General features: G+C 40.7%; 4 protein-coding genes across 11 annotated transcripts in view; 2 read left to right on the top strand and 2 right to left on the bottom strand.

The window, feature by feature from the left end:
• Positions 1–27,650, top strand: part of LOC108136805 — a 114,721-nt gene that overhangs the window by 76,005 nt on the left and 11,066 nt on the right. For 2 of the 5 annotated variants that reach the window (XM_017258207.2, XM_017258205.2), the window contains 7 exons: positions 4,031–4,153; positions 12,746–12,916; positions 12,972–13,119; positions 14,871–14,998; positions 25,462–25,517; positions 25,897–26,081; positions 26,180–26,371. In XM_017258207.2, the coding sequence (XP_017113696.1) occupies positions 4,031–4,153; positions 12,746–12,916; positions 12,972–13,119; positions 14,871–14,998; positions 25,462–25,517; positions 25,897–26,081; positions 26,180–26,371 (1,003 nt within the window). Of the gene's footprint in view, positions 1–4,030; positions 4,154–12,745; positions 12,917–12,971; positions 13,120–14,870; positions 14,999–16,289; positions 16,915–17,640; positions 17,742–22,365; positions 22,723–25,461; positions 25,518–25,896; positions 26,082–26,179; positions 26,372–27,650 lie in introns of all 5 variants that reach the window. The other 3 variants (XM_017258201.2, XM_017258202.1, XM_017258204.2) reach the window with 3 other exon arrangements.
• LOC108136807 (serine/threonine-protein phosphatase 2A regulatory subunit B'' subunit gamma-like) lies at positions 1,936–3,649 on the bottom strand. Of its 4 annotated transcripts, XM_017258208.2 has the most exons (3): positions 2,559–3,649; positions 2,286–2,503; positions 1,936–2,234 (listed from the first exon to the last, which is right to left on the bottom strand). In XM_017258208.2, the coding sequence occupies exons 1-3, from the start codon at positions 3,573–3,575 to the stop codon at positions 2,144–2,146; spliced, it is 1,326 nt and encodes a 441-aa protein (XP_017113697.1). In that variant the 5' UTR covers positions 3,576–3,649; the 3' UTR covers positions 1,936–2,143. The 4 variants fall into 4 exon arrangements, with proteins under 4 accessions (XP_017113697.1, XP_041565039.1, XP_041565040.1 ...); XM_041709105.1 differs by lacking the exon at positions 1,936–2,234 and having other exon boundaries at positions 2,356–2,511; XM_041709106.1 differs by lacking the exon at positions 1,936–2,234 and having other exon boundaries at positions 2,356–2,493.
• LOC108136809 (eukaryotic translation initiation factor 3 subunit G-2) lies at positions 5,866–6,888 on the bottom strand. Its single transcript, XM_017258210.2, has one exon. The coding sequence runs from the start codon at positions 6,813–6,815 to the stop codon at positions 5,994–5,996; it is 822 nt and encodes a 273-aa protein (XP_017113699.1). The 5' UTR covers positions 6,816–6,888; the 3' UTR covers positions 5,866–5,993.
• Positions 7,220–8,740, top strand: LOC108136808 (trimethyllysine dioxygenase, mitochondrial). Its single transcript, XM_017258209.2, has 2 exons — positions 7,220–7,438; positions 7,493–8,740. Exons 1-2 carry the CDS (start codon positions 7,249–7,251, stop codon positions 8,395–8,397), a joined length of 1,095 nt encoding a protein of 364 aa, XP_017113698.1. The 5' UTR covers positions 7,220–7,248; the 3' UTR covers positions 8,398–8,740.

Here is a 27,650-nt window from a genome sequence, read left to right as displayed (position 1 = left end):
AAATTGCTAGTTAAAGACTTGTTGTAGAATTAGGGATTTGATTAAGTCTTAGGATTGCTTTTACTAAACGTAATTAAAATTTAATAAAATCGAAGAGAATTCTTAAAATCAATATGTAGTCAATAATAAACATACCTAATTAAAAATAATTAGTTAAATAACACCGAATGTGGTATAAATAATATTAAAATATTTATTTTAATATAAACAATATTAAGTGTTAAACTCTTTAATTTAAATTAAAATTTAAAAAACTATTAGCAACTTATTTTGCCTTCGAGTAAGGGAATGGTGAATAGATAATTTTTGGCAGCCTATAAATAAAATGAAATAAATTGATAAAGCTACGGGTAGGGCCCAAACTCAGAAAACGTTAATATAACCTTTTTAGAAAATATTTTGCAACAGTGCAGCGCTGAGCAACGGTGGGAGTTGGCCTGCAACACTGGCCAGTTACCAGTCAATGTCTTGCCTCCTTCGCCTTTTTTCTGGCCTCTTTCTGCAGTCAAAGTTTTTGGTCGAAAACTTTTTGGGGTTCGAGGAAATAATTCATGAAACATGGCGAGCGCGAAACGCGAAATACGAACATTTTTGTGCCTGTGCCGAATCTGATTGTGACACAAACGAATTGTTCTGGTTGTCGTCGGCGGAGTTTTGGATGTGGAGGTGGAGCTCTGGAACAGGACCGCCGGTCGGTCGCATATTTATGTGCCTATTTCGCTTTTTTCTATGTGGCCGGGAGCATTACTCTTCTTGGCATGCAAATTTATGGTGTGTCCCAAAACAATTGTTATTGTGTTTTCAACTTTTGCTTGATTTGTGTGTTTTAAGTGATTCCAAATGGGTCGCCGGGGATTGAGCGGGGTGTCCCCGTTCCAGTCACAGTTCCAGTCCGAGTCTGTTGGCAATTTGCGGCTAGCAATGCGGACCATTGTTCCCCAATCCACGGCCATTCGCTGATAATTTCTTGGCTGTCATCGGGCCAGACGCGCGCTGCATATCTCAATGCAATTCTAAGCACCCAATAACCATAAAACACTTTAAGTCCAACCGAACTTGCTATTTCGTCCGCTGGATTCCCCTTAGACCTTTGTTTATTTGTACTTCCGCAAACAATTCGACTGGCACTGCCACTGGCACTGGCACTGGAACTGGCAGTCGACGAAACTTCTGCGGCCATGCAATTGTTGCCACTTCTCTGGTTACTTCTCGGTCCGGCAGTAGGCCACTTCCTGCAGTCGCCCCGGAGTAAGTTCAGCTGCTCCGCATGCAATTCGTGAATTTTTGAAGGCACTTCTTTTGTTATTCCGGCTCCGGAATCTTCCCCTTCCCCCTCCACCGGGATTTCACCACCCGACTTGCAATATGCAAACGGTCATTTCGTTAATGAGCGTGGGGCAGCTGTGGGAGGTTGAGGAAGGTTGAGGGGAACAAAAAGTAGAAAACTCAGGAGCAGCAGTGAACTACAACTTTTACAGGCCATCCGGCGGATGAAGCGGGTTCGGAGGAGCAGTAGCAGGAGCAGGAGCAGGAGGTGGCCATGGCGGAAGGACCATGACCGGTAGGCAGTGGCTACAAAGCCGACTGCTTAGATAGACAGCAGCCCGTGTTCCCAGTCTGCTGTCCGGATGACTTGGTTTATTTTACGTAATGAAATGAAATTGAAATGAATGTTTTATAAACCGTGAGCGCTGATTCCCCCCACTCTCTAGCAGCAAGCCGAACTAAAAATTATGATAAAAACTAAGTGCCACATTTAAACATAATTGCAATGCTTTTGTCCCACTTCCTCCTTTTTCAGGTCAGATTTTCAATACAAATCATTGTAAATGCTTAAAGCTGCTCACTCTGAATTAACATAATTAAAAAAGCGGCATAAATATTTATGAGCAATTTGCAATTATGTATATGCAGACAAACACGTATGAGCCGAAATATTTGAGGAACTTTACACATTGAATTTACATACAATTGTCTGGCATAAAAATACAAATGAAAATCATTCGTATAAAAGAAGTGCAGCGAGCAGAGTCCGGGGATTTAATTAAATTTGGCTTAATGTTTTCACCGCAAGAGAGTTGCTGCTGCTGCTGCTGCTGCTTGTTGCATGTTGCTGCTGTGGCTGCTGCCTGGAGTTCGGTTATTAAACATTCTGGTGATTCTGTTCACGGTTCTCGTAAGCCAAGAATTTATCGAATTCAATTAATATGGAGACCACAGTCGCGCCTTGTCCACTACGGAGAATAATTAATCAGGGATGGTCTACAAAAGGATATTTAAGATACCTGTTGATCAAATCTTTGACGGTTATTTTCAACGCATCCTTTGGCCTAATCATGTCAAAGATCTCATCCTTGAGGTCCTGAAAGTTCACCTCCTCGGCCTGCACAGCTTTAATGCGCTCTTCAATGCCATCAAAGAAATACCGCAAAGTTTGGGCTGTTAAATATCCTTGCTGATTTATGTCTAGGATGCGGAAAATGTAGTGCAAGGCTGGAAGAGTCTTAAGGGCTTTTGGTTGCTAAGTTATTTGAAGGGTACTCAAAAGACGATCTTACTTTTCGATGTTCCATTGCAAAGTAAAAGTCCAGGAAGGTTCTGTAGTCCATTTCCCCGCCATAAGTACGGCACACTTCGAAGGCGCGGTCCAGGAAAATGGTGGTAAGACTACCAGAGCCGTATTCAGACAACTCCTTTCTGCTCAGCATGCCATCGTGATCCCTATCTAAATCAAGATAGTTCTCGTACACCTCTAAGACTGCCGACACTGAAAACCAGTTCGTCGTCTTAATTTCCGCAGCATCCTTGAGTATCGCCGTATCATGCAGCTCCAGTAATTGCGAGAGCAGTCCCGAGGATACAATGTCCCTTATCCGAATACGTCGCAAATGCAGATGGTCCAGGAAGAAAAATATCTTCTTGACCACAGTACAGACATAAAAACTCTCGAATGAGGGTTGCAAACGTTCACTAACTTGGGCCAGCGTTGGTATAATGTCCGTTATATAGCTTTCCAGATCGCTCTCATTTAAATATCCCTGTCCGATTTCATCGTAAAAGGAAAGAGCAATGCTTCCCTGGACAAGCAAGACTCTACGCATCATGTAGTTATAAATGGAAATGATCTCCAGCATGTCGGGAAAATTGGAGGTTACCAGCAGTTCAAAGAAAAGTTCAACTGTCATGATTTTTCGACACTTGACGCCCACTTCCGCAACGACGTTTAGGTAATCATCCAAATTGACCAACTGTTGTCTAGATCTCGTGGTCTCAGTCACATATTTCTCCAGCGTCTTCCACAGATCATTCATATCATCGAGATTAAGGAGTTCATCCGCCTGGCGCTGCAGAAAAAGCGAGTGGGCCTCCTGATGAAGCAGCCGTCGGACTTTATCCTCCGGTTTCGGTGGAGGAACAAAGAACTTCGGTATTTGTTTAAAGGAAGGGTGATCCTTACCGACGCGTTCTTTTAGCGGGACATTCGCGTTAAAAGTCCCCAGTTCTTTTGCCCTTATAGATCTTGGCGAAACCTGCAGATTACCAATTGCCCCGAAGGTTCCCGATTCCAATTCCATTGTTTGTAGGGCTAAATAATAAACTTTTCAAACTCAGCAAAACAAAACAAATTAATTATGTTCTGATGTATGACAAATGTGTGACAGAGAAACATATAAATAAATTTGATACTTGATATGAATAATTAAAAGTTTAAAAATAAAACTAGATTAAAGATTATTCTAATTATTATTGTGGTGATGAAAAAAATGCAAGCTAAATAAAGCTGTTTAGAATATATTTTAATTAATATTTTTAAAGAAACTATATATCTATATTATCTTGACTGACAGCCATGTTGTTCAAGGATAAAACATAAATGTATTTTCATAATTCTCTTTAATTTGTATAAGCTACAATTTGTTCTATGGAGAAACTTCATAAAACTATTGGTAAAAAACATTCTTATAATATTAAGCAGTACAAATGTTAACCCTCGGGACTATATTTAATTTGGCCTGCTTCCTAATTTCAGGTTCCACCATTAAGGGCGTCGTGGCCATACTGAATTGTATCCTGGCACGTCAGCTATGTTTCGAGGATCCCTCATGTTCGGCCATATTGGAAATTATACCGCGTGTCTGCGGGCCCATACCAGGTAAATATCATTAAATAAATATCATTTAAATCAAATCGATATTTTTACCGTGCGCTGATGAAGTGTTTACACAAAATCTATGGGTTTTTGTGTCAACTATTTGCAGAGCTCTTGAGCGCTTGTGGCGTCCATCGCTGATTATGGGCAAGTTTTGGCCTTTTGAGAATTCATTTCCGCGGCCAGTGCGAGTCGGTTGAATATATTTTATTTCATGTTTCCTTTTTTTTTATTTGCTCGTGGGGGTTTTGTGTGGCTGTTTCGACAACTGTGTAATTATTTTTAGCAATTTTGTGTGTTCCGTGAGTAGGTGCGCATGCAATAAAACAGTAAATAACAGTGTACACTTAAAGCGCAACAAAGAGCGAGGAGCAGAATCGGCCACGAAACGCCGGCAAAAGGCATTTGAATATTCAAATGCCGTAGAGAGCTGCGACGTCCGTTGAGTCGAAGGCCTGTTTCTGCAATACCCTGTTCGAAAAGAAGGGCTAAATGTAGTGCATTCTGGCGCACTGTGCGTATGCTATAATATTAAAAAAAATGCAAACTATTACAAATATAACTTTAATATCCCAGAATATCAATACCTAATTAAAAATACTAATATTACTACAAACGTAGCACTAATTTTATGTTGTATAATTCAAAGCTTTGGCTGACAAATCTATACTCATTTGTTACTCCAAACAAAAGGCACTTTTAAATACTCGTAAATTATTAAAAATTTTAAAATCTAAATCTACATTTTTTTGTTAACTTAAAGATTTTTACCTATTTTGTTTTGGTATTGGTATTCTTATTAACTTTAAATACAAATTAATGTAATAGATATTCATTTTTTTAAACATTTTAATTCAAAATCTGCTGTTTTTGTTATTCTTTGAAAGAGTATGTGTGGTGAACGCACATGACCTGAAGGCGCAAAATGAAAAAGAAATGAGTGGTTGACGGGGTCCACATCCACCTACCCACCCACTTCATTCACCTCCACATTCATTTTGCCGCTCAAACAAAGGCGGAGAAAAAGTTAATTTATAAATTATTCAGTAATTTGTTTTAGACTCCGCTTTAGCCGGTGCCTCACCCACCGCAAGAGCAACAACAATGGAAATAAATTTCTTTTGTGCCTCGCTTTGATCCGCCCCTCATTCAAAATGTGTATCTAAGCCGGGACTTTTCCGCGAACACTATTCACATCCACATCCATGTCCACGTCCAACCACCACTCCATTCCCGGTTCATCGTCACGGTCGCGTAGTTTGTGTCCTGCTCCTCGAGCTCTGTTCGCGTATCCAGCGCATAAGTCGGCTCTTATATTTAATTATTAATGTTCATTCAGTCCGGCCAGCGTCTTGTGGCATTTCTCAGCTATTCCGCCCGCCACGAGGTGGCTTTCACCTTTGTTTGGTTTGGGGCGAAATCCTGACAAAAAATCACATTTAAAACGAAGCATTATCGGCTTTGGTTCGCTTGAGGCGAGCTTTCGCTTTTGGCCCTGCACTCAGAAAATATAAAACATATTTCTTCAGTTATTTATTACATTTTAAATTCAATTATTTACAGATAAAGAGATCAAACTTTTTGGTAATAATATTTATAGAATTATTTTACATTGTATTGCATTCAAAAATTAAGTGGATTTTGAAATAGTGTAAGTTTCTTAAGACCTTTGTTTTCGCTGCAACCATATGCAAGCATATATATCGGAAAGTATAATAAAATACCACATTTTTTCTGCTTGGTGCAACATTTGTTTTATTTTGATTTCTCTGCATCTGCAGGTCATTTCCGTTCTCGAATTGAAGCAGAGAATCGAGTAAACACGGCTAAAAGGCAATGCCCTTTAAGTCTGGGGCTTGGACCACTCCACGCAGAGAATCAAGTGGTCGTAGCCATGGCCATTGAGCACTTCAATGGCGGCGGCTGCATCCTGGCGGAATTTGAAGTGCACATAGGCGAATCCCTTGCAGAGGCCAGTGCTTTTTTCCCGGGCCAGATACATCTTGGTGTGGGGCCCGATTTTCTTCACCAGCTCCTCGAGATCAGCCTCGGTCATGGATTCGGATAGGTTTGAGATGCGAACCGCCGACGAATCGTCCCGTTCGCGACCCCAGCCCTTGCCGCTGGCCCCGCCCCCGCCCCCGCCGTCCTTCATAAAGGGCGGCACGTATTTGCCCGTCTTGGTGAGATCGCTGACAGCAGCGGCAGCTGCAGCATTGGCCTTGCTCTCCATCATGGTCTTGCTGTCCATGGAGGTGCCCTTGTAGGGGCAGTTGACGCTCCAGTGCTCGCCATTGCAAATGCGGCACTTGGCGATATTCTTGCCCACGTCCAACTGAACTTCGTGGCTCTGCTCGAACTCCTTGGAGCCGATGAACTGCATGAAGATCTCCTCGGAGGCCATGGTCGTCTGGGAGTTGGGCCCCGGCTTGTCCGAGCGGGAGTCCCCGAACTTCACCCAGCTGCGACGACGAGCGACCGCCTTCGGAACGATCTGCTTCTCGATCTTGAAGGTGCGCACCACCTTCACCTTCTTGCCCTCCTCGTTGAACTTGTACTCCGTCAAGTACTTGTAGTCGCCCTCGATGTACTCATTCGAAGGCCGCAGTCCATCCACATAGTCTACCTCCACCTCGTCGGCCCAGGAGTTATAAAAGGACTTCATTGTTGGAGATACTTTACACTCTGTCTCTGCCTAACAACTGCTACGAAACTGTTTAAAAATCACTGAGATACTTGAAAGTCACTGGAACTTTACAAGGCAGCCTGTTTCGATGGAATGTACTTCGAAAATTCCACTAAACACTAAACAACTCTTATACATATTAAAATAAATTTAAATGCACTGTTCAACACAGGCTGGTTATGCTTATTTATCAGCACTTAAAACATTTTACAATCATTGACAAATTCTCAAATTGAATACATTATTGAGAGAATCATGTTGTGTTTCTTATCACCGACTTTGTTGAGAGCGAGAGGCAAGCCCTCTTCCATAGATAAGAGTCTATTTGAGTGCAAGCTAAAGCCAAATCGGCTTTGGAAATACTAGTTCACTTTCACTCTTGTGATCATTCGGTCGTTCTATTGAAATTAACATGCTACTCTTGAAGCATCCGAAAACCGGCCAAAGTCTGGAGATCAATGAGTTTTGGCTCCGCGATCACTGTCGCTGTGGGGAGTGCCTAAATTTGGATACAAATCAGAGGCGATACGATCTCTTGGATCTGCCAGCTGATGTGAAATCGTTGGGGGTAAAGTGCGAAGGGATACGATTACAAGTGCAATGTAAGTGATAATGTAATTGCACTCAGTCTCAGTTTATTTTTGGTTTAATATTAGGGAGTGACGGTCACCAGTCCAGCTATGACCTGGACTTTATCTTCGATTCCCAGCTGGAGCGGTTGATAAGCCGGCGATCAAGGTCCACTAATCTGACGCCCTGGAATCGTTGTATTATTTTGCAGAATGAACGGCACTTGAGATTCTCGTTGCCCCAGCTCGTTTCCAGTGATGAGGTGGTCAGATCTTTGGTTGAATCTCTGGTTCGCTATGGCATTGTTTTCATCGATGATGTGCCACCCACTCCAGACATGACCGAACTGGCTTTGCGTCGGGTTTTTCCCTTAATGAAAACCTTCTTTGGTGAAATGTGGACTTTTAGCGACAAGCCCGATCATGCGGACACCGCTTACACCAAACTTTATCTGGGTTCCCATACGGATAATACGTATTTCTGCGATGCAGCTGGACTGCAGGCCCTGCATTGCATCGAACACTCGGGTTCGGGTGGGGAAAATTTCTTTGTGGATGGTCTGCATGTGGTGCACGAACTGAAGCGTCGCTTTCCCGCCGCCTATGATGTGTTGTGCAGGGTCCAGGTTCCCGGAGAGTACGTAGAAAAAGGGGAGCACCATCGCCACACGGCCCCCATTATCCAGGTGGATCCCCTGACTCAGGAATTCGTTCAACTCAGGCTCAATGTCTACGATCGGGCTGTGTTCGATACGATTCCACAGCCGGAGATGGCCGAGTTCTATGACAGTCTGCGGCAACTTCTGCAGATTGTTAGGGACGAAGAGCAGCAGTGGACTCTCAAGCTCTATCCCGGCAGCATTGTGCTCTTCGACAACTGGCGGGTCCTCCATGGTCGCCAGGCTTATACAGGATGTCGCACTATGTCCGGCTCTTACGTGCAGCGAACTGACTTCTTAAGTAAGGCTCGAGTGCTGGGAATTATAGAGTAAAAGCTTCGTATAAAAAAACAGATTTAAAACCAGTTTTTGATAAACATGCCACTTTGAATGAATTTTTCTACTGCACAAAAGTATACATAACGAATTCTTGAAAGGAGTTTCATTTGAGTATCTTTAGTTCTTTATAAATTAATCAAACAAAGTTATTCGTTATGTTTAGCTTTATACCATTTAATAAATGTTAATATTGTGGCTCTTAAGAACTGCCATGTCTCAAATCCAAATTCCAAATCGTACAAACATATTTTCCTTCTACTGAACTGAGTTCTTTTCCAATTCAGTTTCGATTTCAAATGCCAACGCATCATAATAAAAAGTTACGATTACAATTGCTGGCCAGCGTCTAATTTTTGTCATTGGGGAGGTGGAGCACATACAGAAAACCGGCAACAAAAATCATTTGGCATTTGTTTTTATGGCCAGCCTCTCACATGAGAGGTTTCTTTGTATATATGAGTGTGTGTGTGTGTTTGGCATAAACAAACGCACTTTGAACTTTTTCATTTAAAAGTGAAATTACTTTTTGTTGGCCGTGCAGGTTAATGGCTGTCGCGTTTCTGTCCTTTAAATGCCCTCCAAATATGGATTTGCCTTAAAGAGAGCGGGCGAGCGAGCGGTGTCTGAATATTTATGATAATTGCATTTCATGCAGGTTTTCCCGCCCGCTTGTCCCGGCTTTTCCCCGATTTTCCGCTTTCGCGTATCTCACCCAGCTCTCATATGCGCCGTCACGACCTGGAAAAGCCTTTAAAAGCAGCTTCGATGCCCCAGCTGGGCGATAAATATATTTTTGCTCGCTTTTTCTTCGCCGGAAGTTGCAGCGCAGCAGTCGTGCCTTTGCATGGCATACTTTTCGGCATTCCACTTCCGTTTTAAAACGCAGCACTCACTTTGAGCCATCGGGGCTCTTGTCGATGGTTCAATAAAATCAACAAGCGCACTCAGTGCAGTACGGACTCAAAGGACACACATGTTTTCTTCCAGGAAACAGGACATACCAGACGAAATAGTTCAAACACAAAGTCCTTGCTTAACTCACCCGTAATTAATATGCTCGATAATAATTTTTGCGCCCCCGGATGGCTAGCTAAACTTAATAAATGACTCATAAATTTCACCTACAGACGGCTATAAAAATCCAAAAAATAATAAAAACAATGGCCGGGGCAGGGAAAACAAATATCAAACTAAAATCAAATAAAGCGCTGCAAAAAAGCGGACAGCACACACACACACACACACACACACACACAGTCGAATGGCAGCAACAACAAACAAGCTAACAAAGAAATCATTGAACCAATTCAGCGACCAACTCAACAACCGGAAACGCTTTTCAAATAAAAACGAATTGAGGACTTAACAATAACAGTAAAAGGCAAGGGCATTGGCAATGGCGGCGGCAGCGAAAAAAAGCAACAGAAACAGCAAATGGAGTCGCTTGATGGCGACGAAGCATAAAAACCACTCGCCTTGGCTTTATTTTTTATGATCGCCCAGCATGCGATGACGAAACCAAAGCCAGGTGCCACTAGCCAAGAGAGTCCGGTGGCCAAGAGGCTCGGTATATTAGCAAGAATATAGTTGGGTGGCCGGGCATCAAATGCACTAGCCACACAGACAGAAAAATATTCTAGCCTTAATTTTACTGCATGGTACAAAATTGGGAAAAAACTAGATGTTCTGTTTTTTTGACTTACTATTGCACAAATGATTCGAAATCACTTTAAATAATAGTTGTCGTTGGTGCTTTCGGTGAGAAAAATAGTTATATTTTTATATCCATGCAAAGGTTTTGCGTTTTTGTATTTTTTGGGTTTCTGGACATTTAAAAAAAGTATAATATATAATATATATTTTCAGAGTGTTTTCCATCCCCACCAGATTTTGGAAAATTTGTCTTATGTGTTTTTTTGATATGTGGTATCTGGATTAATCATTCTTTTGGAATTTTATTGGACAAGTTTTTAAGTTCAAAGCAGCAAATTCCACATCTTTGCGTAAGAACCTAAGTAGTCTGCGTTTCGTCTCTGATCTGGAGCCAACGAGCTTTAATTGACACAACGAGGGGACCCAAAATATCACCAAATCCAAAACCCCGAAAAGACAGATACAAACAAGAAAAAAAGCAAACTTTGGCAAGCCGAAGTTCATATACCCTTGCAGCTATTGCATGAATTAAATACTTTTGAAAACATTAAAATTATTATTTACTTGAGTATATGCTGAAAAACTTTGATGATTTGCAGCTCAATTATTAGATAGTTATTTTATATATTTTTATTATTTCTATGGGAGCTATATGCTATAGACGTCCGATTTTGATAAAATTTAAACCATAATTCTGAAATAATTAAACATTGCTATATGTCGAAGAACTAAACAAAAAATTAAAAAACAGAAAAGTTATAATTTTTTTCATTTATTTTTCCGATTGTTCCTATGGGAGCTATATGCTATAGTCGTCCGATTTTGATGAAATTTAAAACATAATTGTGAAATATTTAACCATTACTATATCTCGAAGAACTAAACAAAAAATTAAAAAACAGCAAAGTTATAATTTTTTTTCATTTATTTTTCCGATTGTTCCTATGGGAGCTATATGCTATAGTCGACCGATTTAGATGAAATTTAAACCGTAAATCGGAAATATTTAACCATTACTATATGTCGAAGAACTGAACAAAAAATTAAAAAACAGCAAAGTTATAATTTTTTTTCATTTATTTTTCCGATTGTTCCTATGGGAGCTATATGCTATAGTCGTCCGATCCGGCTCGTTCCGACTTATATACTACCTGCAATAGAAAGACAACTTTTGGGAAAGTTTCATGCAGATAGCTTTAAAACTGAGAGACTAGTTTGCATATAAACGGACGGACAGACGGACAGACGGACGGACAGACGGACAGACGGACAGACGGACGGACAGACGGACATGGCTAGATCGACTCTACTAGTGATGCTGATCAAGAATATATATACTTTATAGGGTCGGAAACGTCTCCTTCACTGCGTTGCAAACTTCTGACTGAAATTATAATACCCTCTGCAAGGGTATAAAAAAATAAAACTGTGCAGAACCAAGGGGCATAAAAATGATGGATGCCTGTGAAAAATGTCACTTGTTGCGTAGTCGATGCCAGTGTTCCGAAAATCCCCTTTCGGAAGCAACTTTATGTTCAACTAGCAAATAATCATGTCCGGTCTGCATGGGACAGGGGCGTTATTGGAGGGGTCGTGTGGCAATCACAGGGGTAAGGGATGTGGATGGGGATGGATATGGGGATTGCGATTGGGTCAGTTGAGTGACGTGAACCACATGGCGTGGTTCCATTATGCTGGGCGCCCATTGTCCGGCAGTTTGCTTGTTTTGCTTTTTGGCGATTCTACGGCTTATGACGAGCCAAACGAGTCCCTCTCAATGTGTGTGCGTCTCCGGCTCTGCTGGCTGTGTTTGTGAAGTGTTGGCGTAGCCGGGTTTATTAGTAGGGCTTATGTTTTATGGCCAAAAGGACAATAGATGGCCAACAGATGTTTGCCCTTTGTTTGCCATAGTAGTTGTCATATGCTCGAATAAGCTGTCACACACCCACGTACATGCATTGCTGTATGTGGCTATGTGTAACATAATTTATTATGTTATAAAATATTATCCGGACCACGTCCTCTGCGCAGCGCTTCATTGGCCGCTTAAATCGACCGTTTTGTTTGGAGACTCAATTATTCATAAAGTAGTTGCTGTAACCCCACTCTCGGCTCTTATTATGACATGTGTCTGGTTTGTAGTTGTCTGGCTGCCATTTATAACAACTGTCATGGCCCACACCTGCACTGAAAAAAAGTTACATTCAATGTGTTTTGTGTGGCCTTGAAATCTGTAGAGAAATTATCATTAAATCTTACAGCTTGTGACTTTTTTAAGTAAGCGTATTCTTTTTAAGTAAGCGTATTCTCCTTTTTGAATAGTAACTAAGGTCTAATATGCATCAATTTTCAGAACCTACTTTTACTTTTATTTTATTTATCTTAATGTCTATTAATAAAAATTTGATTCATGAACAAACAACAGCTAGAAGTTTTAATTGTGCTATATGTTGGTTTTGTTTTATTGGGTATTTAAACAACTTTTTTCTTAGTGTACCCACTCGACCAGTGGGTCATCGATGTGCAGCTCCCAAAATGAACCAGCACGACATTTAATGTCAAAGTTTAAGCACTACTGCCATTTAAGGATCATTAAGCATATCCGCCCAATCCCCCAAATGGATCCAGCTGTCACTCACTTGCCACAACATGTTGTACTCAATAGCGCCGGTCCTTCTCCTATTTGCAGTGTCCTGCAGCACGGTGACGGTGACCAAGTGCCAGGCTGCCCTCCGCACCCTGCAGGCCTTCCAGTTCTTCCGGCCCACCTGCCTGTGCAAGGAGCCCGGCATGGATCCCGACTGCAATCACTTTCGAGACTTTCTCTTCGATCACCCATGCGGATTCGTACTGAAGAAAGGTACTTCGTGTATCCCATTTGCACATGCATCACATTCAAACTCCTATTTTTGCAGCCGAGAAGGATCCTTATCCCATTGATGCACTACCAACTTGCAACCATGCTCTGTCCGTCTGTCAACAGGAACGCAAATGCCTGAAGCTCTTCGAGGACTTCAAAACGCATTGCAAAGTGCGCGACAACAAGTGCAAAATGGAAAACAGGTAAGTCAAGGGCAATAAACAACTTTCATAAACTTTTAATATTATTCACTCCCTCCAGAATATTACTCAAGGTTGTAATTCATAAAACTAATTAGTCCAAAATTCATGAATAAAATCGTATAAGGTTTATAGTCAATAAATTTTTAAACAATTCAGCCTTGCTAACCAAAAACAAAAATTCATATCGATAAAAAAATCATATCAACAAAGTCAACCCTTTTTAGACTGCCGCAAATAGAAAAGATAATGAGTTTGTGACCCAATTTCAGTTTTATGTGTTCAAAAAGCTGTAAAAATTTCCCCCTTATTATTCTGAAAGACAATTTTATCAATACCGTCAATGATAGCTCACTTTAGTGGCATAATAGGAGCTTTCCGTTTAAAGTGTCAAGTAAATTATGAAAATGGAAATTCGAAGTCCACTAGAGCCAATTCCGATAATGAAAATTAAATTTAAACGTGTTTGACTTAATAAGAAAATTGATTTGCTCCATGCCGCAACGTGGCCATGCCGCTTAATGGTTAACGGCAAACGCAAATTGCATTGGCAGTCTGCAAAAAGCGGAGTGTCCGCCCCCTTTTTCAGGGGTTAAAAAGCAGGCAATGCCACCTTGCAACATTCAATTTCGATATTCGATTTTATTGGCAAAAAACACAACGCACACAGCAAGACAGCAAGACAGCAGCGTAAACAGGAGTCAAGTTGAGCGAACAGAAGGCGAAATGAAACTTCCTGCTTGTCGGCATCTTGCTGCTTCCTTTAGCCATCACATATCCTTGCTGACGCGATTTCCTCCCTGCCAGGACTCGTCTGGCTCATTGCTCGGATGGCTCGATGGCTCGTTGCCTCGATACACTTGAATACAAACGTTCTGAATGTTTTAATAACTCGAAATGACTTTTTGCGGCGGCAGTTGGGCGTTGGGAGTTGACTTCAGTGCAGAATTTCAAAACTTGGTCTTAAGCTTCTCCATTTCCCCACTTCCCCAACGACTGCCATCCTCAACTCTGCCTAAAACTTTCCGCACGCATGCCAGGCATGGCTGCGGGTTTTTGGTTCAAGTTGAGATCCACCTATGCGATAAAATATTAATTGCAGTGCCGTGTGGGTGCACCTTGAGAAAATTAGCGCGCTTGAATTTTCGTTATTTAATAAATAATTATAATAAGAAATATGTTATTAAAAATCTTCTTTTTATGTTTTATTTAAAAATGAACAGTACATTTTTTAAAGATATTAAATCCAAATCTATTACAACAACATCAATTTACAACTTATAATATTTTAAAATGTAAACTATTTAATTTAGAAGACAAAAATAAAATAATTTAAGAAATAATCAAATACTTGCACGTTTAAAATACCTGTTAACTCAGTAAAATTAATTTTAAGTCCAAAATTGGTATAGTTTGTATAACCAGAGCATACAGAATAAGAATTTGAAAGCTTAATTTTTATGTTTTTAATTGTTACCCTTAAAACGAATTGCAAATTAGGGAAGTCGAATTTCTCATCGTGCACATGCATTTTTGATGTAATTGGCAATTTTAAAGTTTGCATGCCCCGCGAACGGAAGTCGCTGGCGATGCGGCTTCGGTTGCGGCGGTTAGGGACTCGAAATGAATTCAATTAGCTGGGGTCTGGAAGCCCGAAACGGCTCAGACCCGATTGGGTTGGAATGTGTACTAGTATGAGGTTGAGTATGAGTATGAGTATGCTTAACCGGGACCGTCTTGGCTCTTTTTTTCAGGGACGCCTGCCACGATTCCTGGACCAACCTTCGGCTGTCGCCCATGTTCGGATGCATCTGCCCGAACAACCATATGAAAAAGCGCTGTGATCGTATCTTTAATATTGTTAATCACAACCCGTGTGTGGGTAAGTTTCGTCTGGCGAGGCTGAACTGTTGACCGTGACTTCAAAAACAACTTTAACAAAAACCAATAACAACTACAACAAGCAACAACACAAACAGCTGAGAGACAAAACAAAAAAAAAGAAGCGAAAGCTAATGCTTTGAAAATCGTGGATTAACTATATAGTTTTTGTTTTCATTGTCCTCTGTTCTTATGTGTCTCTTTTTCTCTGTCAACCTCTGGTATCAAGTTCATGTTTTCCTAATATGCGTACGGTAAATGATCACCTTTACCTGCCTAAACCTAAAGTGACTTTATTAGTTCTTAACTGAATATTAAGTTGATTTTCCTTTTCTGTTTCCGTTTCCTTATCGATTTCGATTCCTTTGGTTATTGTAATTTTGTGAAACGCTCAAAAACCGAAACTAGCCTAACCATTTAAGTAACCTAAACAAAAACCAGAAACTAAACTATCGCACGCTTCTGCATCAAAAACCAAACTAGAGAAAACCCAAAATGAATCCCATGTTCTGCGATCAGTAAACAGTAATCTATATGCCTATATCCAACAAATATCATACTGTAAGAATATTAGCTATGCTCAGTAATCCTAAATATCACGTATACGAATGTATATCAATGTTAAACAAAGCTGCCGTGCTATCTCTCTCTATCTCTCTCTAACTCTCTACCTCTCTCTCGCTCTCTATCTGTCACTATCAAAGTTTTTTGTAGCAGTAAGCTATCAGCCCATAACTACATACAGTCACTCGCTAAAGTTAACCGCCACCCAGCGATCTGAGTCTGTGCTTTAGATTGATTGCACCCAAAACAAAAAATAAACACTTCTAGAACTTCTAACCCTAGATGTAAGACCAACGCTAGACCAAGCTATACTAACACTCTGACTCTGAACAAGCCACGCAGTCTCTGTCCTGTCATTTTTGCTATTCAATGCGCAGGAGTAGGACTAGAATAATCTCAGTCAGATGAAAGCTTTGATTTCCCCACGCCAGACCACCACCGAAACTCTTTAAAGCATAATTTCATTTTTCACTTCACCCGGCCACTTTCCCTGCACTAATGGATTAACAGCACCCCAGAGCAGAATGATCCCTTTCTCTCGTTTCGCTGAATTTTATTACACAAGTACACACTAATTGCACTAATTAAATACCCGCGCACACACTGTTGCACACTTGCTTTAATAGCAACAATTTGCACCACACCGGCACTAAATGTTTTTCTCTATTTTTCCGCACGCATGCCCCACCTCACTTTTCCACTTTTCCACCCTTCCATCCCCCTTCCAGATAGACTAATATTTTTCCCCAACGGTCTGCCCAAATTGAAGCAACCGAGACCGAAGGCAAAGCCGCGGCCCAAGTCGAAACCGAAACCCAAGCCGAGGCAAAGGCACCACGGCTCCAATGGCACCGAGCTCATGTCCAACAATATCGAGTACCACGACGAGCCCAACGGAATGAACGATCCGGAGGACGAGGGGGATGGAACGCAGGACGAGGACCCCGATGGCGACGTGGAGGAGAATCAGGATGAGGATGAGGACGAGGAGGAGGACGACGATTATGATGACCGCATACGAGCCGAGATTTATTCGAATTACCCGCACTACCTGCATCCGCCGTCGTGGGGCATCAACAATCCCCTGGTCCTGGCCTCGCACAGCCCGCACACTTTGGACGACGACGACGACGTGGTGGTGGAGGTGGTGGTGGCCAACAAGAAGCCACCGCTGCAGCCGCTGGAGCACGACGTGGTGGTGGTGGTGGATGCCGGGCCGCACTCCCACACCCATCCGCACTCGCACACCTTCTACAGTCATGGCGATCAGGGTTCCACAACGGGATCTGGATTGGGCTCTGGCTCAGGTTCTGGACTTGCTGGCGCAGCACCCACTATTCCCAGCCCACCTAAGTATGCGGCTGGCCAAGTTGTTCGAAAGTTTCCTCAGCTCCCGTTTACCCCTGACTTGAGTTCGGCATCTTCGACTGGCAACTTTTTCAGAAAGTTTAGAGCCCGCACACATATTTACAGCGTACATATGTGATTGCCAAAACACCCCTTTCACTTCAGACAGCCTTTCATTAACTCCACTCTTAACCACCGAGGAACTGAAAACTTTATGCAAAAAGCTTTTAAAATAATTGCCTCGCCTGGGTATGCCACAATTTCCGGTTAAAAAGCCAACTAATGAATAAGTCCAGCTGCTGGCAAGTAAACAAGCAACAACAGCGTGCACTCGAACTAATCGGTTCCCTGGGCACTTGTCCAGCATTTATATAATGTGATTTTAATGCATTGCATCTTCGTAAACATCCCGGTGAGTCGGGGAGTGGAGCAACAGTCTGAGCTGGACGCACAGTTAATTTATAATGCCTGCCAGGAGCATTGAGATGCTCCATCGAGTATGACTCATAACCTTTGGCTCCTCGCCTTTGTAATTGACCATTGCACTTGTAATGCCCTAAGCCGATTAATGCCCAACTTGAGTCAGTTTCTTTCTGCTGTAACAAACATGATTTATGTAAATTGATAAATCTACTTATGCACTTGTTTGTTTACTTATCCTTGTACCCACACCCGAGCACTATGTTTTGTAATTTGCACTTAATTATCTGTACAAATCTGCAATTTATCCAGCACTGGCACCAAAATGCACAAAACAGCACCACTCGGCGATTTAGTTGCCGGCAGCGATATAACCCACCGCACCTACACAGGCCCCTCGATGGATGAACGAGGTGAGTTTACTAATTGCACTTAGCCAGGCTGCCCTGTAATTTAACCCGCACGCCCTCGGCAATTTGAAATAAATATGAAAATGATTGCTGCTAAATTATGAGATTTATGTATTATGATTTAAATTATGTATTTTATGAAAAGATTTTTACGAGAATATATTACTGCTAGGAATATTTAAAAACTTATTCAGCAAGACAAAAAATAATGTTTTAAAAGAATTAAAGTGGGAAATACTTATCTGAAAGTTTCTGTTTTTTCTTTAAGCTTAAACTGTATTAAATCAAATCTAGTTTAAAAGTATAACCCCCCTTTTATTTGGGAAACGCTTTACGCCAATTACATTATTAATTTATTTTAACAGCTTCGTTATATGTTTTCATGTGAACATGAAGAGAAAAGGTTTGGACTTGCCCAAAGGTTTCTAACTGTTCTATCATAAGGTCACACTTAATTCAAATTAAATATTTATGCATTGCGAATAAGCAATGAAGGAAAGGGTCGAGTCATAAATTAGACAATTGGCGTGTAAGTAAGTATTCCACAAAGAGCCAGATGAATATAAGCGCACCAAGAAGCACTGCACTTCAATGTCCCGCTCTCTCTCTCTTTCTAGCACCCAAAGCACCATTCTCCCCATCTCTCTCGCACATCTTGCCCTCTCACTTGCTCGCTGCTTGAAAGCTTATTAGGCAAACAAAGCTGGCAAACTCTAGCATTTTGGCCAGGCCAACAGGCATCCTTTGTTGTTTGCAACTCGCTCCATGGCATTAGCTATCTGCAGGGCAATCAGTTGCAGTTCCATGGTTGCACAGATACTCACACACACACAAACACTCACAATGCACACAAGTCCCATAAATAAGCATTTCGACCCCTTAACGCGTCATCGGAAAGCGAAGCCTTAGAACTTTAACATAGCACTCCACTGTGGCTTTTGGTTTATTGGTATTCTATTCTAAATATTACACACAGTACATTGAGAAAACAGGATTCAATAAAATAAAATTTGATTTAAAATAATACGAAACGAGCTTGAAAATATAAAACCAGAGATTATTATTCAATGGTCCGGATTTGAGTGACCAGCTTTTTATTAAAATACATGTTTATTTTTGGACAGCTCAAGATCAAAATTATTCAAATTTTTTAAAATACAGAAAACTCCCAGTATATATATTTATAGTATTATTTAGAATACCTTTTTCTGATGTTAATGTCAATCATTTCGAGTTAAAATAATTTGAAATCAAGATTTAGTGGACTTGAATTTGTTTTCTCTGCCTAGTTATGTTAAGTTGTCCCCCCTCGGTTGCTGCCTATCTACAGACTCGATGATTTCACCAAATACAATAAAACAGCCTGCTTGCATTTGTGGCCTAATCAATGGCCTAATCAATGCATCCTCTCTTGTTTCGGCCTTTGTTTGTCCGCTGCGCATCCTGTTTTTATTTATTACCACTGATTTCACTTGCCATTTGACGATGGTCATCCATCATAATGGTGTTTTGTTTCCGTCACGACGCACTCGGCAATCTGTTCGACAAAGTTATAAATTCCCCAGCCTGCCTGGTGCATGGTGCATGGTGCACTTCTGCAAACAGCTTTGTCCATTGTTGCAGCTGCCAAGCTATGGGATTGCTGTAAATATTAGCAAACTGTTTATGCACGTCAAACGCACACACACTCGCCGATTTGCATACATTTTCACCGACACTTGCTTTATTTACGTTTATGGCGACCAGTAAATTAACAACGAAAACAACCATAACAATAAGCCCGAATTTGGCCGGGTTATCAGATTTTCGGTCGAATTTAGTGCCCAATACAGCGAGAGATATGCATAAATATCGAAGCTAAAGGCAGTATTTCAGCGACTCTTTTTATTTGAGCTGCGTTGTTTAAATTGAATTGTTATTGTTGCTGATTGGATTCTCAAATGCAAAGCATAAACATTGTCAATGGCCTCGAGGGCTTTAAGTTTTCAGAATGGCATCAACAATGTCACTGTTCAAGCAACAATGGTAGATGAAAACAAATAAACAATGTAGGGGCCAACATTTTATGTGTCGGCACGCTTTTTACCTTTTAAACTAGTGAAAGCTTGCATAACAGAAATTGAATACAAATTAGTTGGTCGCCATATTTAAAACTTATGCTTAATTTAAGTAATAAAATAAAATGAAAACTACACACTTAATTTTATAGAATTTAGACCATTTTAATCAACAATAAGATGATGACTTCTATGTTATATATAAAGTTTAATTTAGTTCAGTTTTACGAAATGCTTTCATACAAATTTTAAAATAACTTCACAACAGAACAAAAAAAAATGTCATCATATGAATTAAGTTAGTTCAATGCATTTAACAAAATAATTCTCGCAATCGAAAGTTCTTACGCACTCCATAGTTAAAGGGTATCTCGTGGTTTAAAATTAAGCTGAGTGTTCAATTTGAAAATTTAATTAAGCACAACTAAAAAGCAAATAAAGCGATTTGTCAGCATTGCGCCAGCAACAAAACGAAGCAAACACGCTTGCCAAGCACCCTAACACCTCCACCACCCACCCACTAACAACTAACTTGCCACCCTGCACCCAGCACCACCTATCAAACTTATACCGCCCACAAGAGCACCCACATTTCTATGTATTCGTATGGGATATATCCGCACAATGTTTGCGTGCAATAAATATTTTCATAATATTGTACAATCCACTTAGAAGTAGCAGAGGGCCACAAACCGTTCCAAGCACCTCTGCCCGTGTATGTGTGAGTGAGTGCTTGCATGTGTGTGTTTCCCAAATGGTCTGCGTATCCGTGTACTGCAGCTGCTCACGGCTTTCCCAATTAGGGCATGAAAACCACGACTATTTGATATGGGACAGGCAACATATTCGCGCTTCTAGCATCACACGCATTGGGCAGAATGTAATTTCCAAATTATTGCACATTCTCAAAATTTATTCCCGTTGTTTATGAGTTTGTTTAAATTTCGCGCACCGTATCTGCACATGCAGTTACATTTAGCTAACATTCATGTTTATGGGCAGACACACTGCCACTTTCTGCACTCTCAACTTTATAGGAACTTTGCGATTTAGTTAAATGTTAAATGGCATGCAATGACCCGGGCGCAGCTGAAACGTTTTGTATTGGAGTCAACGCTACGTATACGCAACAATTAGATGACACAGATCCACTCAACGACAGGAGCTTACAAGCGCGATAACAGTTAACAAACGGAGCTAATCCCATTCAAGGCGCCCTCCCAAGACATTTCACTCATCCTCCCCAGCCGACATTTCTGCTTGTTGTGCAAATATTTGCGATGGCAGTGCGAGCGACAAACATAAGTACGTCGCACGTTCCTGGCAAATCCTTGGCCATTTAGCGCCAGCAGTGGACCCCCCACCCCAGCAGGCATTCGGGGAGTGGCCCGGGGATTGGCATCCTTTTGAGCTTTGCCAGACGCCGCAAATGAAGCGCACTACGGCGTGCTCTCGCCGAGATAAGCCATTCTGGCACTGACACAAAAAAATTGGACCAAAAAAAATACAACGAACGTAGTAACGCTAAAATATTTTATTTATTACAATTTAATAAATTTTTCACGATTTAAATTTTGTATTTACTAACTAAAACACTTAAAGTAACATTTAAAAAAAAATTTGAAAATGCGACGGATTATCCTTTTTTACCAAAAAAAAAAATGGTAAATTTGCATAAAATACAATGAAGCGCTCTGATAAAAATAACTGCTATCCTAAATGTATTTCCGTTAAATTTTACCAAACTGTTAAATTTAAAGTTCTTTTTAAAAAAGCTCTTGATAAAATAATGATTTTGTGTCACCTAATGATTATGTGATATTAGAAATGTGTAAGTTTTTTCCTGAGTGTCAGCGGTGATAGCGAAGCTACTGCTGCGGTTGGAAACCGTTTTGAGACCGACCCGCTTCTCGTTTACCATTTACCACTTGCCATTTGCCCGCTCTATCAGCGCATGACATTTGACAGACACTGAGACAGGCGCTTCTGTTTGTCTTCTGTTTATGTTTCGCCATTGATAGCAAATGGCAATCGGAGCGTGGCGAGACGCAAAACCTGTAATGGAAATCGGTTGGGGAGCTGAAAACAGTTCCGACTGCGATTCTGGTTCTGTTTTTTTGCTTTTTCAATGCAAAACGTTTTACCCGTCTGCCCTGCACTAATTTTAAACGATAATTGCTGGCACCGTTTCTCTCTGTATGTTTGTTCAAGTTTTTCTTCGATTTCGTTGACACTATCTGTAATCGTTTTCTTTTCGAATAGAAATTCTTTCGATCTCGACAATATCATTTTCTTTTCAAGTGTTTTTTTTTTACATACGTACAATAATAGCAATTAAATTGATTGTAAGAAAGCCAAATGCTACAACAAAATATATACAGAAATTCATGCGAATCTGATTGGATAACTCAAATGCTGCGTAGCTGTTACTACAGTCACAACAATAACTCCAACTACAACTACAAATCAAACAACTAAATAGATGGCACTGAACAAGAACAACAACAATAAGCAACCACAACAACTACAACCATTCTACCCTCTCTCTTCTTGCTAACCTCAAATTGCAGTAAGAATATTGGGCATGGACGAGAAACTGCATCAGAGAATCTTCAATGATAATTTGGCCCTAATTGATACGCCACTTATAGCCATGGGCACCGGCTCCGGTTCCGGCTCCGGCTCCACGGTCACCTCATCCGGATCCGTTTCCGGTTACGGCCTGGGAATGGGCATGGGCCTGGGATCGGGCATGGGCAGCTTTAACTATCCGGGCTCGATGCACGGCGTGCCCAGCTATCCGTTCAATATTAGTGGCTTCCATCAGCGACACATGGCAGCGGCGGCTGCCGATAATGAACCATTCGATATCATTGATACGGGCTTGGGCTACGGCGGAAACGGAAACGCCGGTGTTTACTACCAAAGTATGTGTACACGTATTAGCATGAACGTAATCCATAAATAACAAAATCCACGACCAACTACAAACCAACCAAGCAAAAATTCAAATAAATTAATACGCAGCAGTCCACACACAACCAATCAAATCAAGATAAATGTGTGTGCAAACTCAATAGAATTAATTAACAGGCAAAAAAGTTCGTTCGTTTTTGTTCGTTTGTTCGTTCACCATTTTAGATAGATTTTTGTGAGTTTATTTATGATTTCCCTTCTGTGTCGTCCCCCTGTAACTAAAAACACCCCCGAGTTGCAGGTAAATTTTTTGATAAAAACATTGAGTTCAATTTTTGCTTTTGTTTGGAAGGTGAATATATATATATATATACAACTCGGTGCGATCCGTGCGCCTCTTGGCTTTGTGCATAATTTTTGGCAATTGCTCATCCATCGAAAAAAAAAAGAAATCAAGTTATAGTTACTACTACAAACAATTTATACATTACAATTTATATACATATATAAATATTTACATGTCTCGAACTCTTTCAACTGCTTTTGTGTTCAATTCTTTTTACGTAGCTTGACAATTGTTTTGACAGTTTTTTGAAATTTTCCTACAAGAAATATACCAAAAAACAAAATAAAAACAAATCATTTGCTTCTAATGCGTTAAAAACAATTCCTTTCTATGAATTTTGTTTGACATTTTGCTTATCTAACAGAAAATCCTAGAAAACACAAATGAAATTAGAAAATGTGTACAAGTTGTGAATATTTTCTATATTAACTTTTTCATATGTTAAGTGAGCAAAATGAAAACCCTAAACAAAACCAAAACATAAACAAAATTCATTTTATTTTTTCCTAAAATATATATTAAATCTTAAACCAAAAAAAATAAAAACAATCCAATTTTGTTACATTCAATTCCAGCACACTTTTTCAAATTTTTTCCAAACGCACCAAGTTTTTGAATCCAAAACAATAACAGTTACTACAATCAAACTTAAACAATTAATGCGTTTTCGATCAAATTTTTTAAGATCCAAGACATCGTTCAATCTCCTTCAAATGCTAACTTTTGTGTCATACATTTAACATTCAAGTTCACACGACAACGATTTCATTGTTTCATACAACAAAGCCACCATCAAAAACATTCTACTCCAAGACTTCTAATCAATCCAATTCTACCAACTGAGGTTGAATTCGCTAAAAGCAGTCGCAGAACTTCCCTCAAAGAGAAAACATACAAATTGATTTTGTCAAGACATTTTTGTTCGCTTTTTCGCCGCCGCTCGTCTTTCTGTTTGGCTTATTCCCTGTTACGTACGAAATCTTATTATTTGCGTTTTAAATTCGTTTCTTTCGTTATTTGAAGCATAAATTCATTTCATTTCGGCCGAGTCTGCATCAACGCGTTTATGTTTTCCCTTCAAAGACCACACACACACAAAGTTCAGAAAACCAATAAAGTATGCCAAAGAAACACATTTTCACAGTCGTCAGAACATTAGCATAGAATCATAAATCCCTCGCTGGGAAGCCAGAAAACCCGATAAATAAATCATACCCCCATTTAAATACACAGCCACAAAGGAGTACAGTCTAACGCTAGAATATCGTTGCTGATCCCCCCAAAAACAGAATATTTTTATCAGTAGGCTTGGTAGTTTGGTACAAACCAATAAATAAACTATTAAACTTATACCTCTAATATCCATATAATAGAACTTAGTTGTGTTTTGCCAGCCCTGCAGACCCTGCGACCACGCCCCCAAAACGTTGAAAATAATATCCCCGAACTCCCCAATTGAATCTCACTCTCAATCTGTCTGCCTCCCTCGGATTCCAGTAATAGGCAATAAACAAATTTGTGGAATATTCGCATTTTATTAACGTTATTTATGTGCATTTTTGTTATTTTTATTTAATAATTTCGATCATTTTTTGAGCTGAGGCAAGGGGCTGGGATGCGGGGGGCATTTGAACGTTTTGCGATTACCAATTGAAACTGAAGAGCGAACAAAAAGTTGGCTAATTAAAATGCAATCGATAACTGCTGTCGCCCGAACCAACCAGCGACCGTGATTGATATTCCGATTGCAAATGGTTTAGTAATTGAGTTGTGATTAGGCCTATAGGCCCTCGTAAAATGAACACCACTTGTCTGGCCTTCAGTAAAGCATTATGTTGCTTCATGTGTGAATTACACCTGAATCCCATGAATAAATAAGCCTATTGAGAGTGAGTAAGCAAATAATAGGCTAAAAATGGATAAACATAAATGAAATTAATAAAGACCCAGCCGCAGTCAATATGCATAAACAATGGCTGCCCATGAATTCAACATTTTAATTAGTTCTAAATCCCATTCACTCTCGATTGGCGGAATCAGCGATTTTACAATTCATTTTAGCAAAAAGCAGGATGATTGTGCGCAAACCAAGACCAATTGGATTAAAACAGCTAGTTGGTTGGAGACAGGCGGCTCGGGATATTTTGGGTGTGCGATTGCCGGCTGAAAGTGCCAAATCCGTATCCGAATCGTATATGCTGGAAAAGAGTTGCGCAAATCGAAAACTAATGAACTATTTCAAACATTTTCTCCACGCATCGCCGCTGCGGTCACCATCGCTACTCTAAAACGACAAATACCCAAACGACTTTCTCCCCCGGGCAACATTTACTCGATGCAAATTCAAATGCGGATGCAAATGCAAATGCGACTCACACACTTGGGCACGTTTGACCGGTTGCAGGTGGTCAGGATGTCGAAGTTGACCTCTCAACGGAAATAATCAAGCAACACTTTCAGGTGAGTGCAAAGAAAAGCCCCCAAAACGAGACATGGAAAATGCAAAGTGCAGCTCACACAATTTGTAGCTTTTACTACAGTGCACTGTGAGAAATATTGCTTTTAAACCTATATAATTTTGTATTCATTTAATGGTATTCAAATTAAGTTCGGATACCTCATAATATACTTGTTGTTATTAGGCAATTTTAATAAGATAATGTAAAAGTGATAAGCTATCACTAACTAAAATTCAAACAAATTTTGAAAATAGTTCCGTGGGGCCCATAATCGAGCTTTGGTTGGATTCCGATCAAAACAAATTGTATTATGTTCGAAAACAATAACCAATTCAGATACTGATTTTAATCCTTTTTTCGCCGTGTCTCTCTCTCCGCAGAGTACCTGTCACACGGCATTGGACACTTGCCGGGAAGATCCGTCCTGCTCATCGTCCTTGCAGCCAATGCTGACACACTGCGAGCTGCATCGGTGCAATCGCAACGCGTGCATGTCCTCGTTGCAGGCCTTCTACAAGGGTCCCCACGAGGACCTCAATCTGGACATCGCCTTTTGTCTATGCAAGTAAGTGGCTGGCCATGCGAGTGGTCAGGCGACGGGAGATCGAGAACGAGAACGAGAACGAGAACCAACAAGCCCATTGTTCTGCTCCCCGCTTTCAGAAAAACAAGCAGTAACCAGCAGAACGGCAATCGGCACGACATGTGCATGATTGCACAGGAAAAACTGCATCCAGTGTGCGCGCAGCGACCGCCCGATAACAGCAATCCGGCCAGCTCCAATGGCATTTACTACCATCCACCGCCCGCCTGTCACGTGGTCGCCGAGAGCTGCAAGGAGGACCGCGAGTGCAGGTGGGTCCAGAGACGGGGGTCCGTGGTCAGGGGTCATAATTCAAAAATCGGGCGTTAAGCGTTAAGCGGAAGCGGAAATATGAGCGATGCAATGTATATTTCCCGACTATGATGCTGGCAAGCTGTAATGTTGCAAGGCTAAATTTTAAATGCGATTGGCTGGTTGGCGTTTTGTTGTTTTGTAAAATAACTTTAAAGCAAATCAGCTTTAAATTCAACTCTTAAAAGTCTGACAATATAATTTCGAAGTCCCATCTTTTAATTTGTTGGTATAAGCATGAAAATAATAAATAAATGAAATAAGACACCAAAACAATAAACTTAAAATAACATCAAATAAGACCAATATATATATTCATAGTTTGTACACAGATGGAATTTAATTGAGAAACTTTTTAGCCCATAGCGAGCCAGCATAAATTCATTTAAGGCATTCAATATATATATGTTTGTATCTTTTAAAAACTTGCAATCATTGAATTCGTTTATTTTCCAAGCAACCACATATGAAGCTGTCAAAAACGTGTTTATAATTTTGCTTCCAATTCAATTAAGCCAAATTGAGTTTTGCATGCTCAGTCTGAGGCGCGGCTTGAAATTGAATTAGAGGCGTTTAGCCACGGCAAAGTCAACGCAAGCCGCAACTTTGATGGTACTCAGCTGAACTCGTTAAATTGACACCATGGCACGGGTTAGTTGGTTGGTTGACTGCCAAAGCTAGGCACTCTGAAACTCCGAAACACCGTAGTGTATGTCAGCAAGCGGAGCATAAAATTACCAGTTTGCTGAAGGCAGCTCCCCAATCTCTTCGGAACAGCTCTTCATTAGGCGGCGGCGGCGACGGTGGCAGCTGAAACTTGCAGGCCAAACCGCGTGAATGTGTCAAACACAAAGTTAAGTTATAAATACGATGCAGCACCCTCCAGCAGATTCCATCTCCGATGCACATGCTTAGAAATGGGTGGGAGTGCTGGGGGCGGGGGTGTTTGTTCGTTTGTTTGTTGTCATGTTACGGCTGAACGACCGCAAAGTACGTGGTCGTAACTGTGGCTGTGAAAATTAATTGCCTTTTAAGTGAATCGCACTTGCTTTGGTAAACAACTAAATTGGACTAATGACGCTCATTTTGTATGCTGCAGCCTGGGAGGGGACAAAAGGTCCTGCCAGAAGATGCCGGCAAACGTGTGGAGTGCTTATGTTGACTTATTACGTATACGACGCGTTGTGCGCCAACACGTGCCTTTTGCGAAAGTGTTCGGTGCGGGGAATGCTCATTTGT

This window comes from Drosophila elegans, unplaced genomic scaffold (genome assembly GCF_018152505.1).
Source record: "Drosophila elegans isolate 14027-0461.03 unplaced genomic scaffold, ASM1815250v1 contig_476, whole genome shotgun sequence".
NCBI classification, from domain to species: Eukaryota; Metazoa; Arthropoda; class Insecta; order Diptera; family Drosophilidae; genus Drosophila; species Drosophila elegans.
This window is presented reverse-complemented; position numbering and strand designations above follow the sequence as displayed.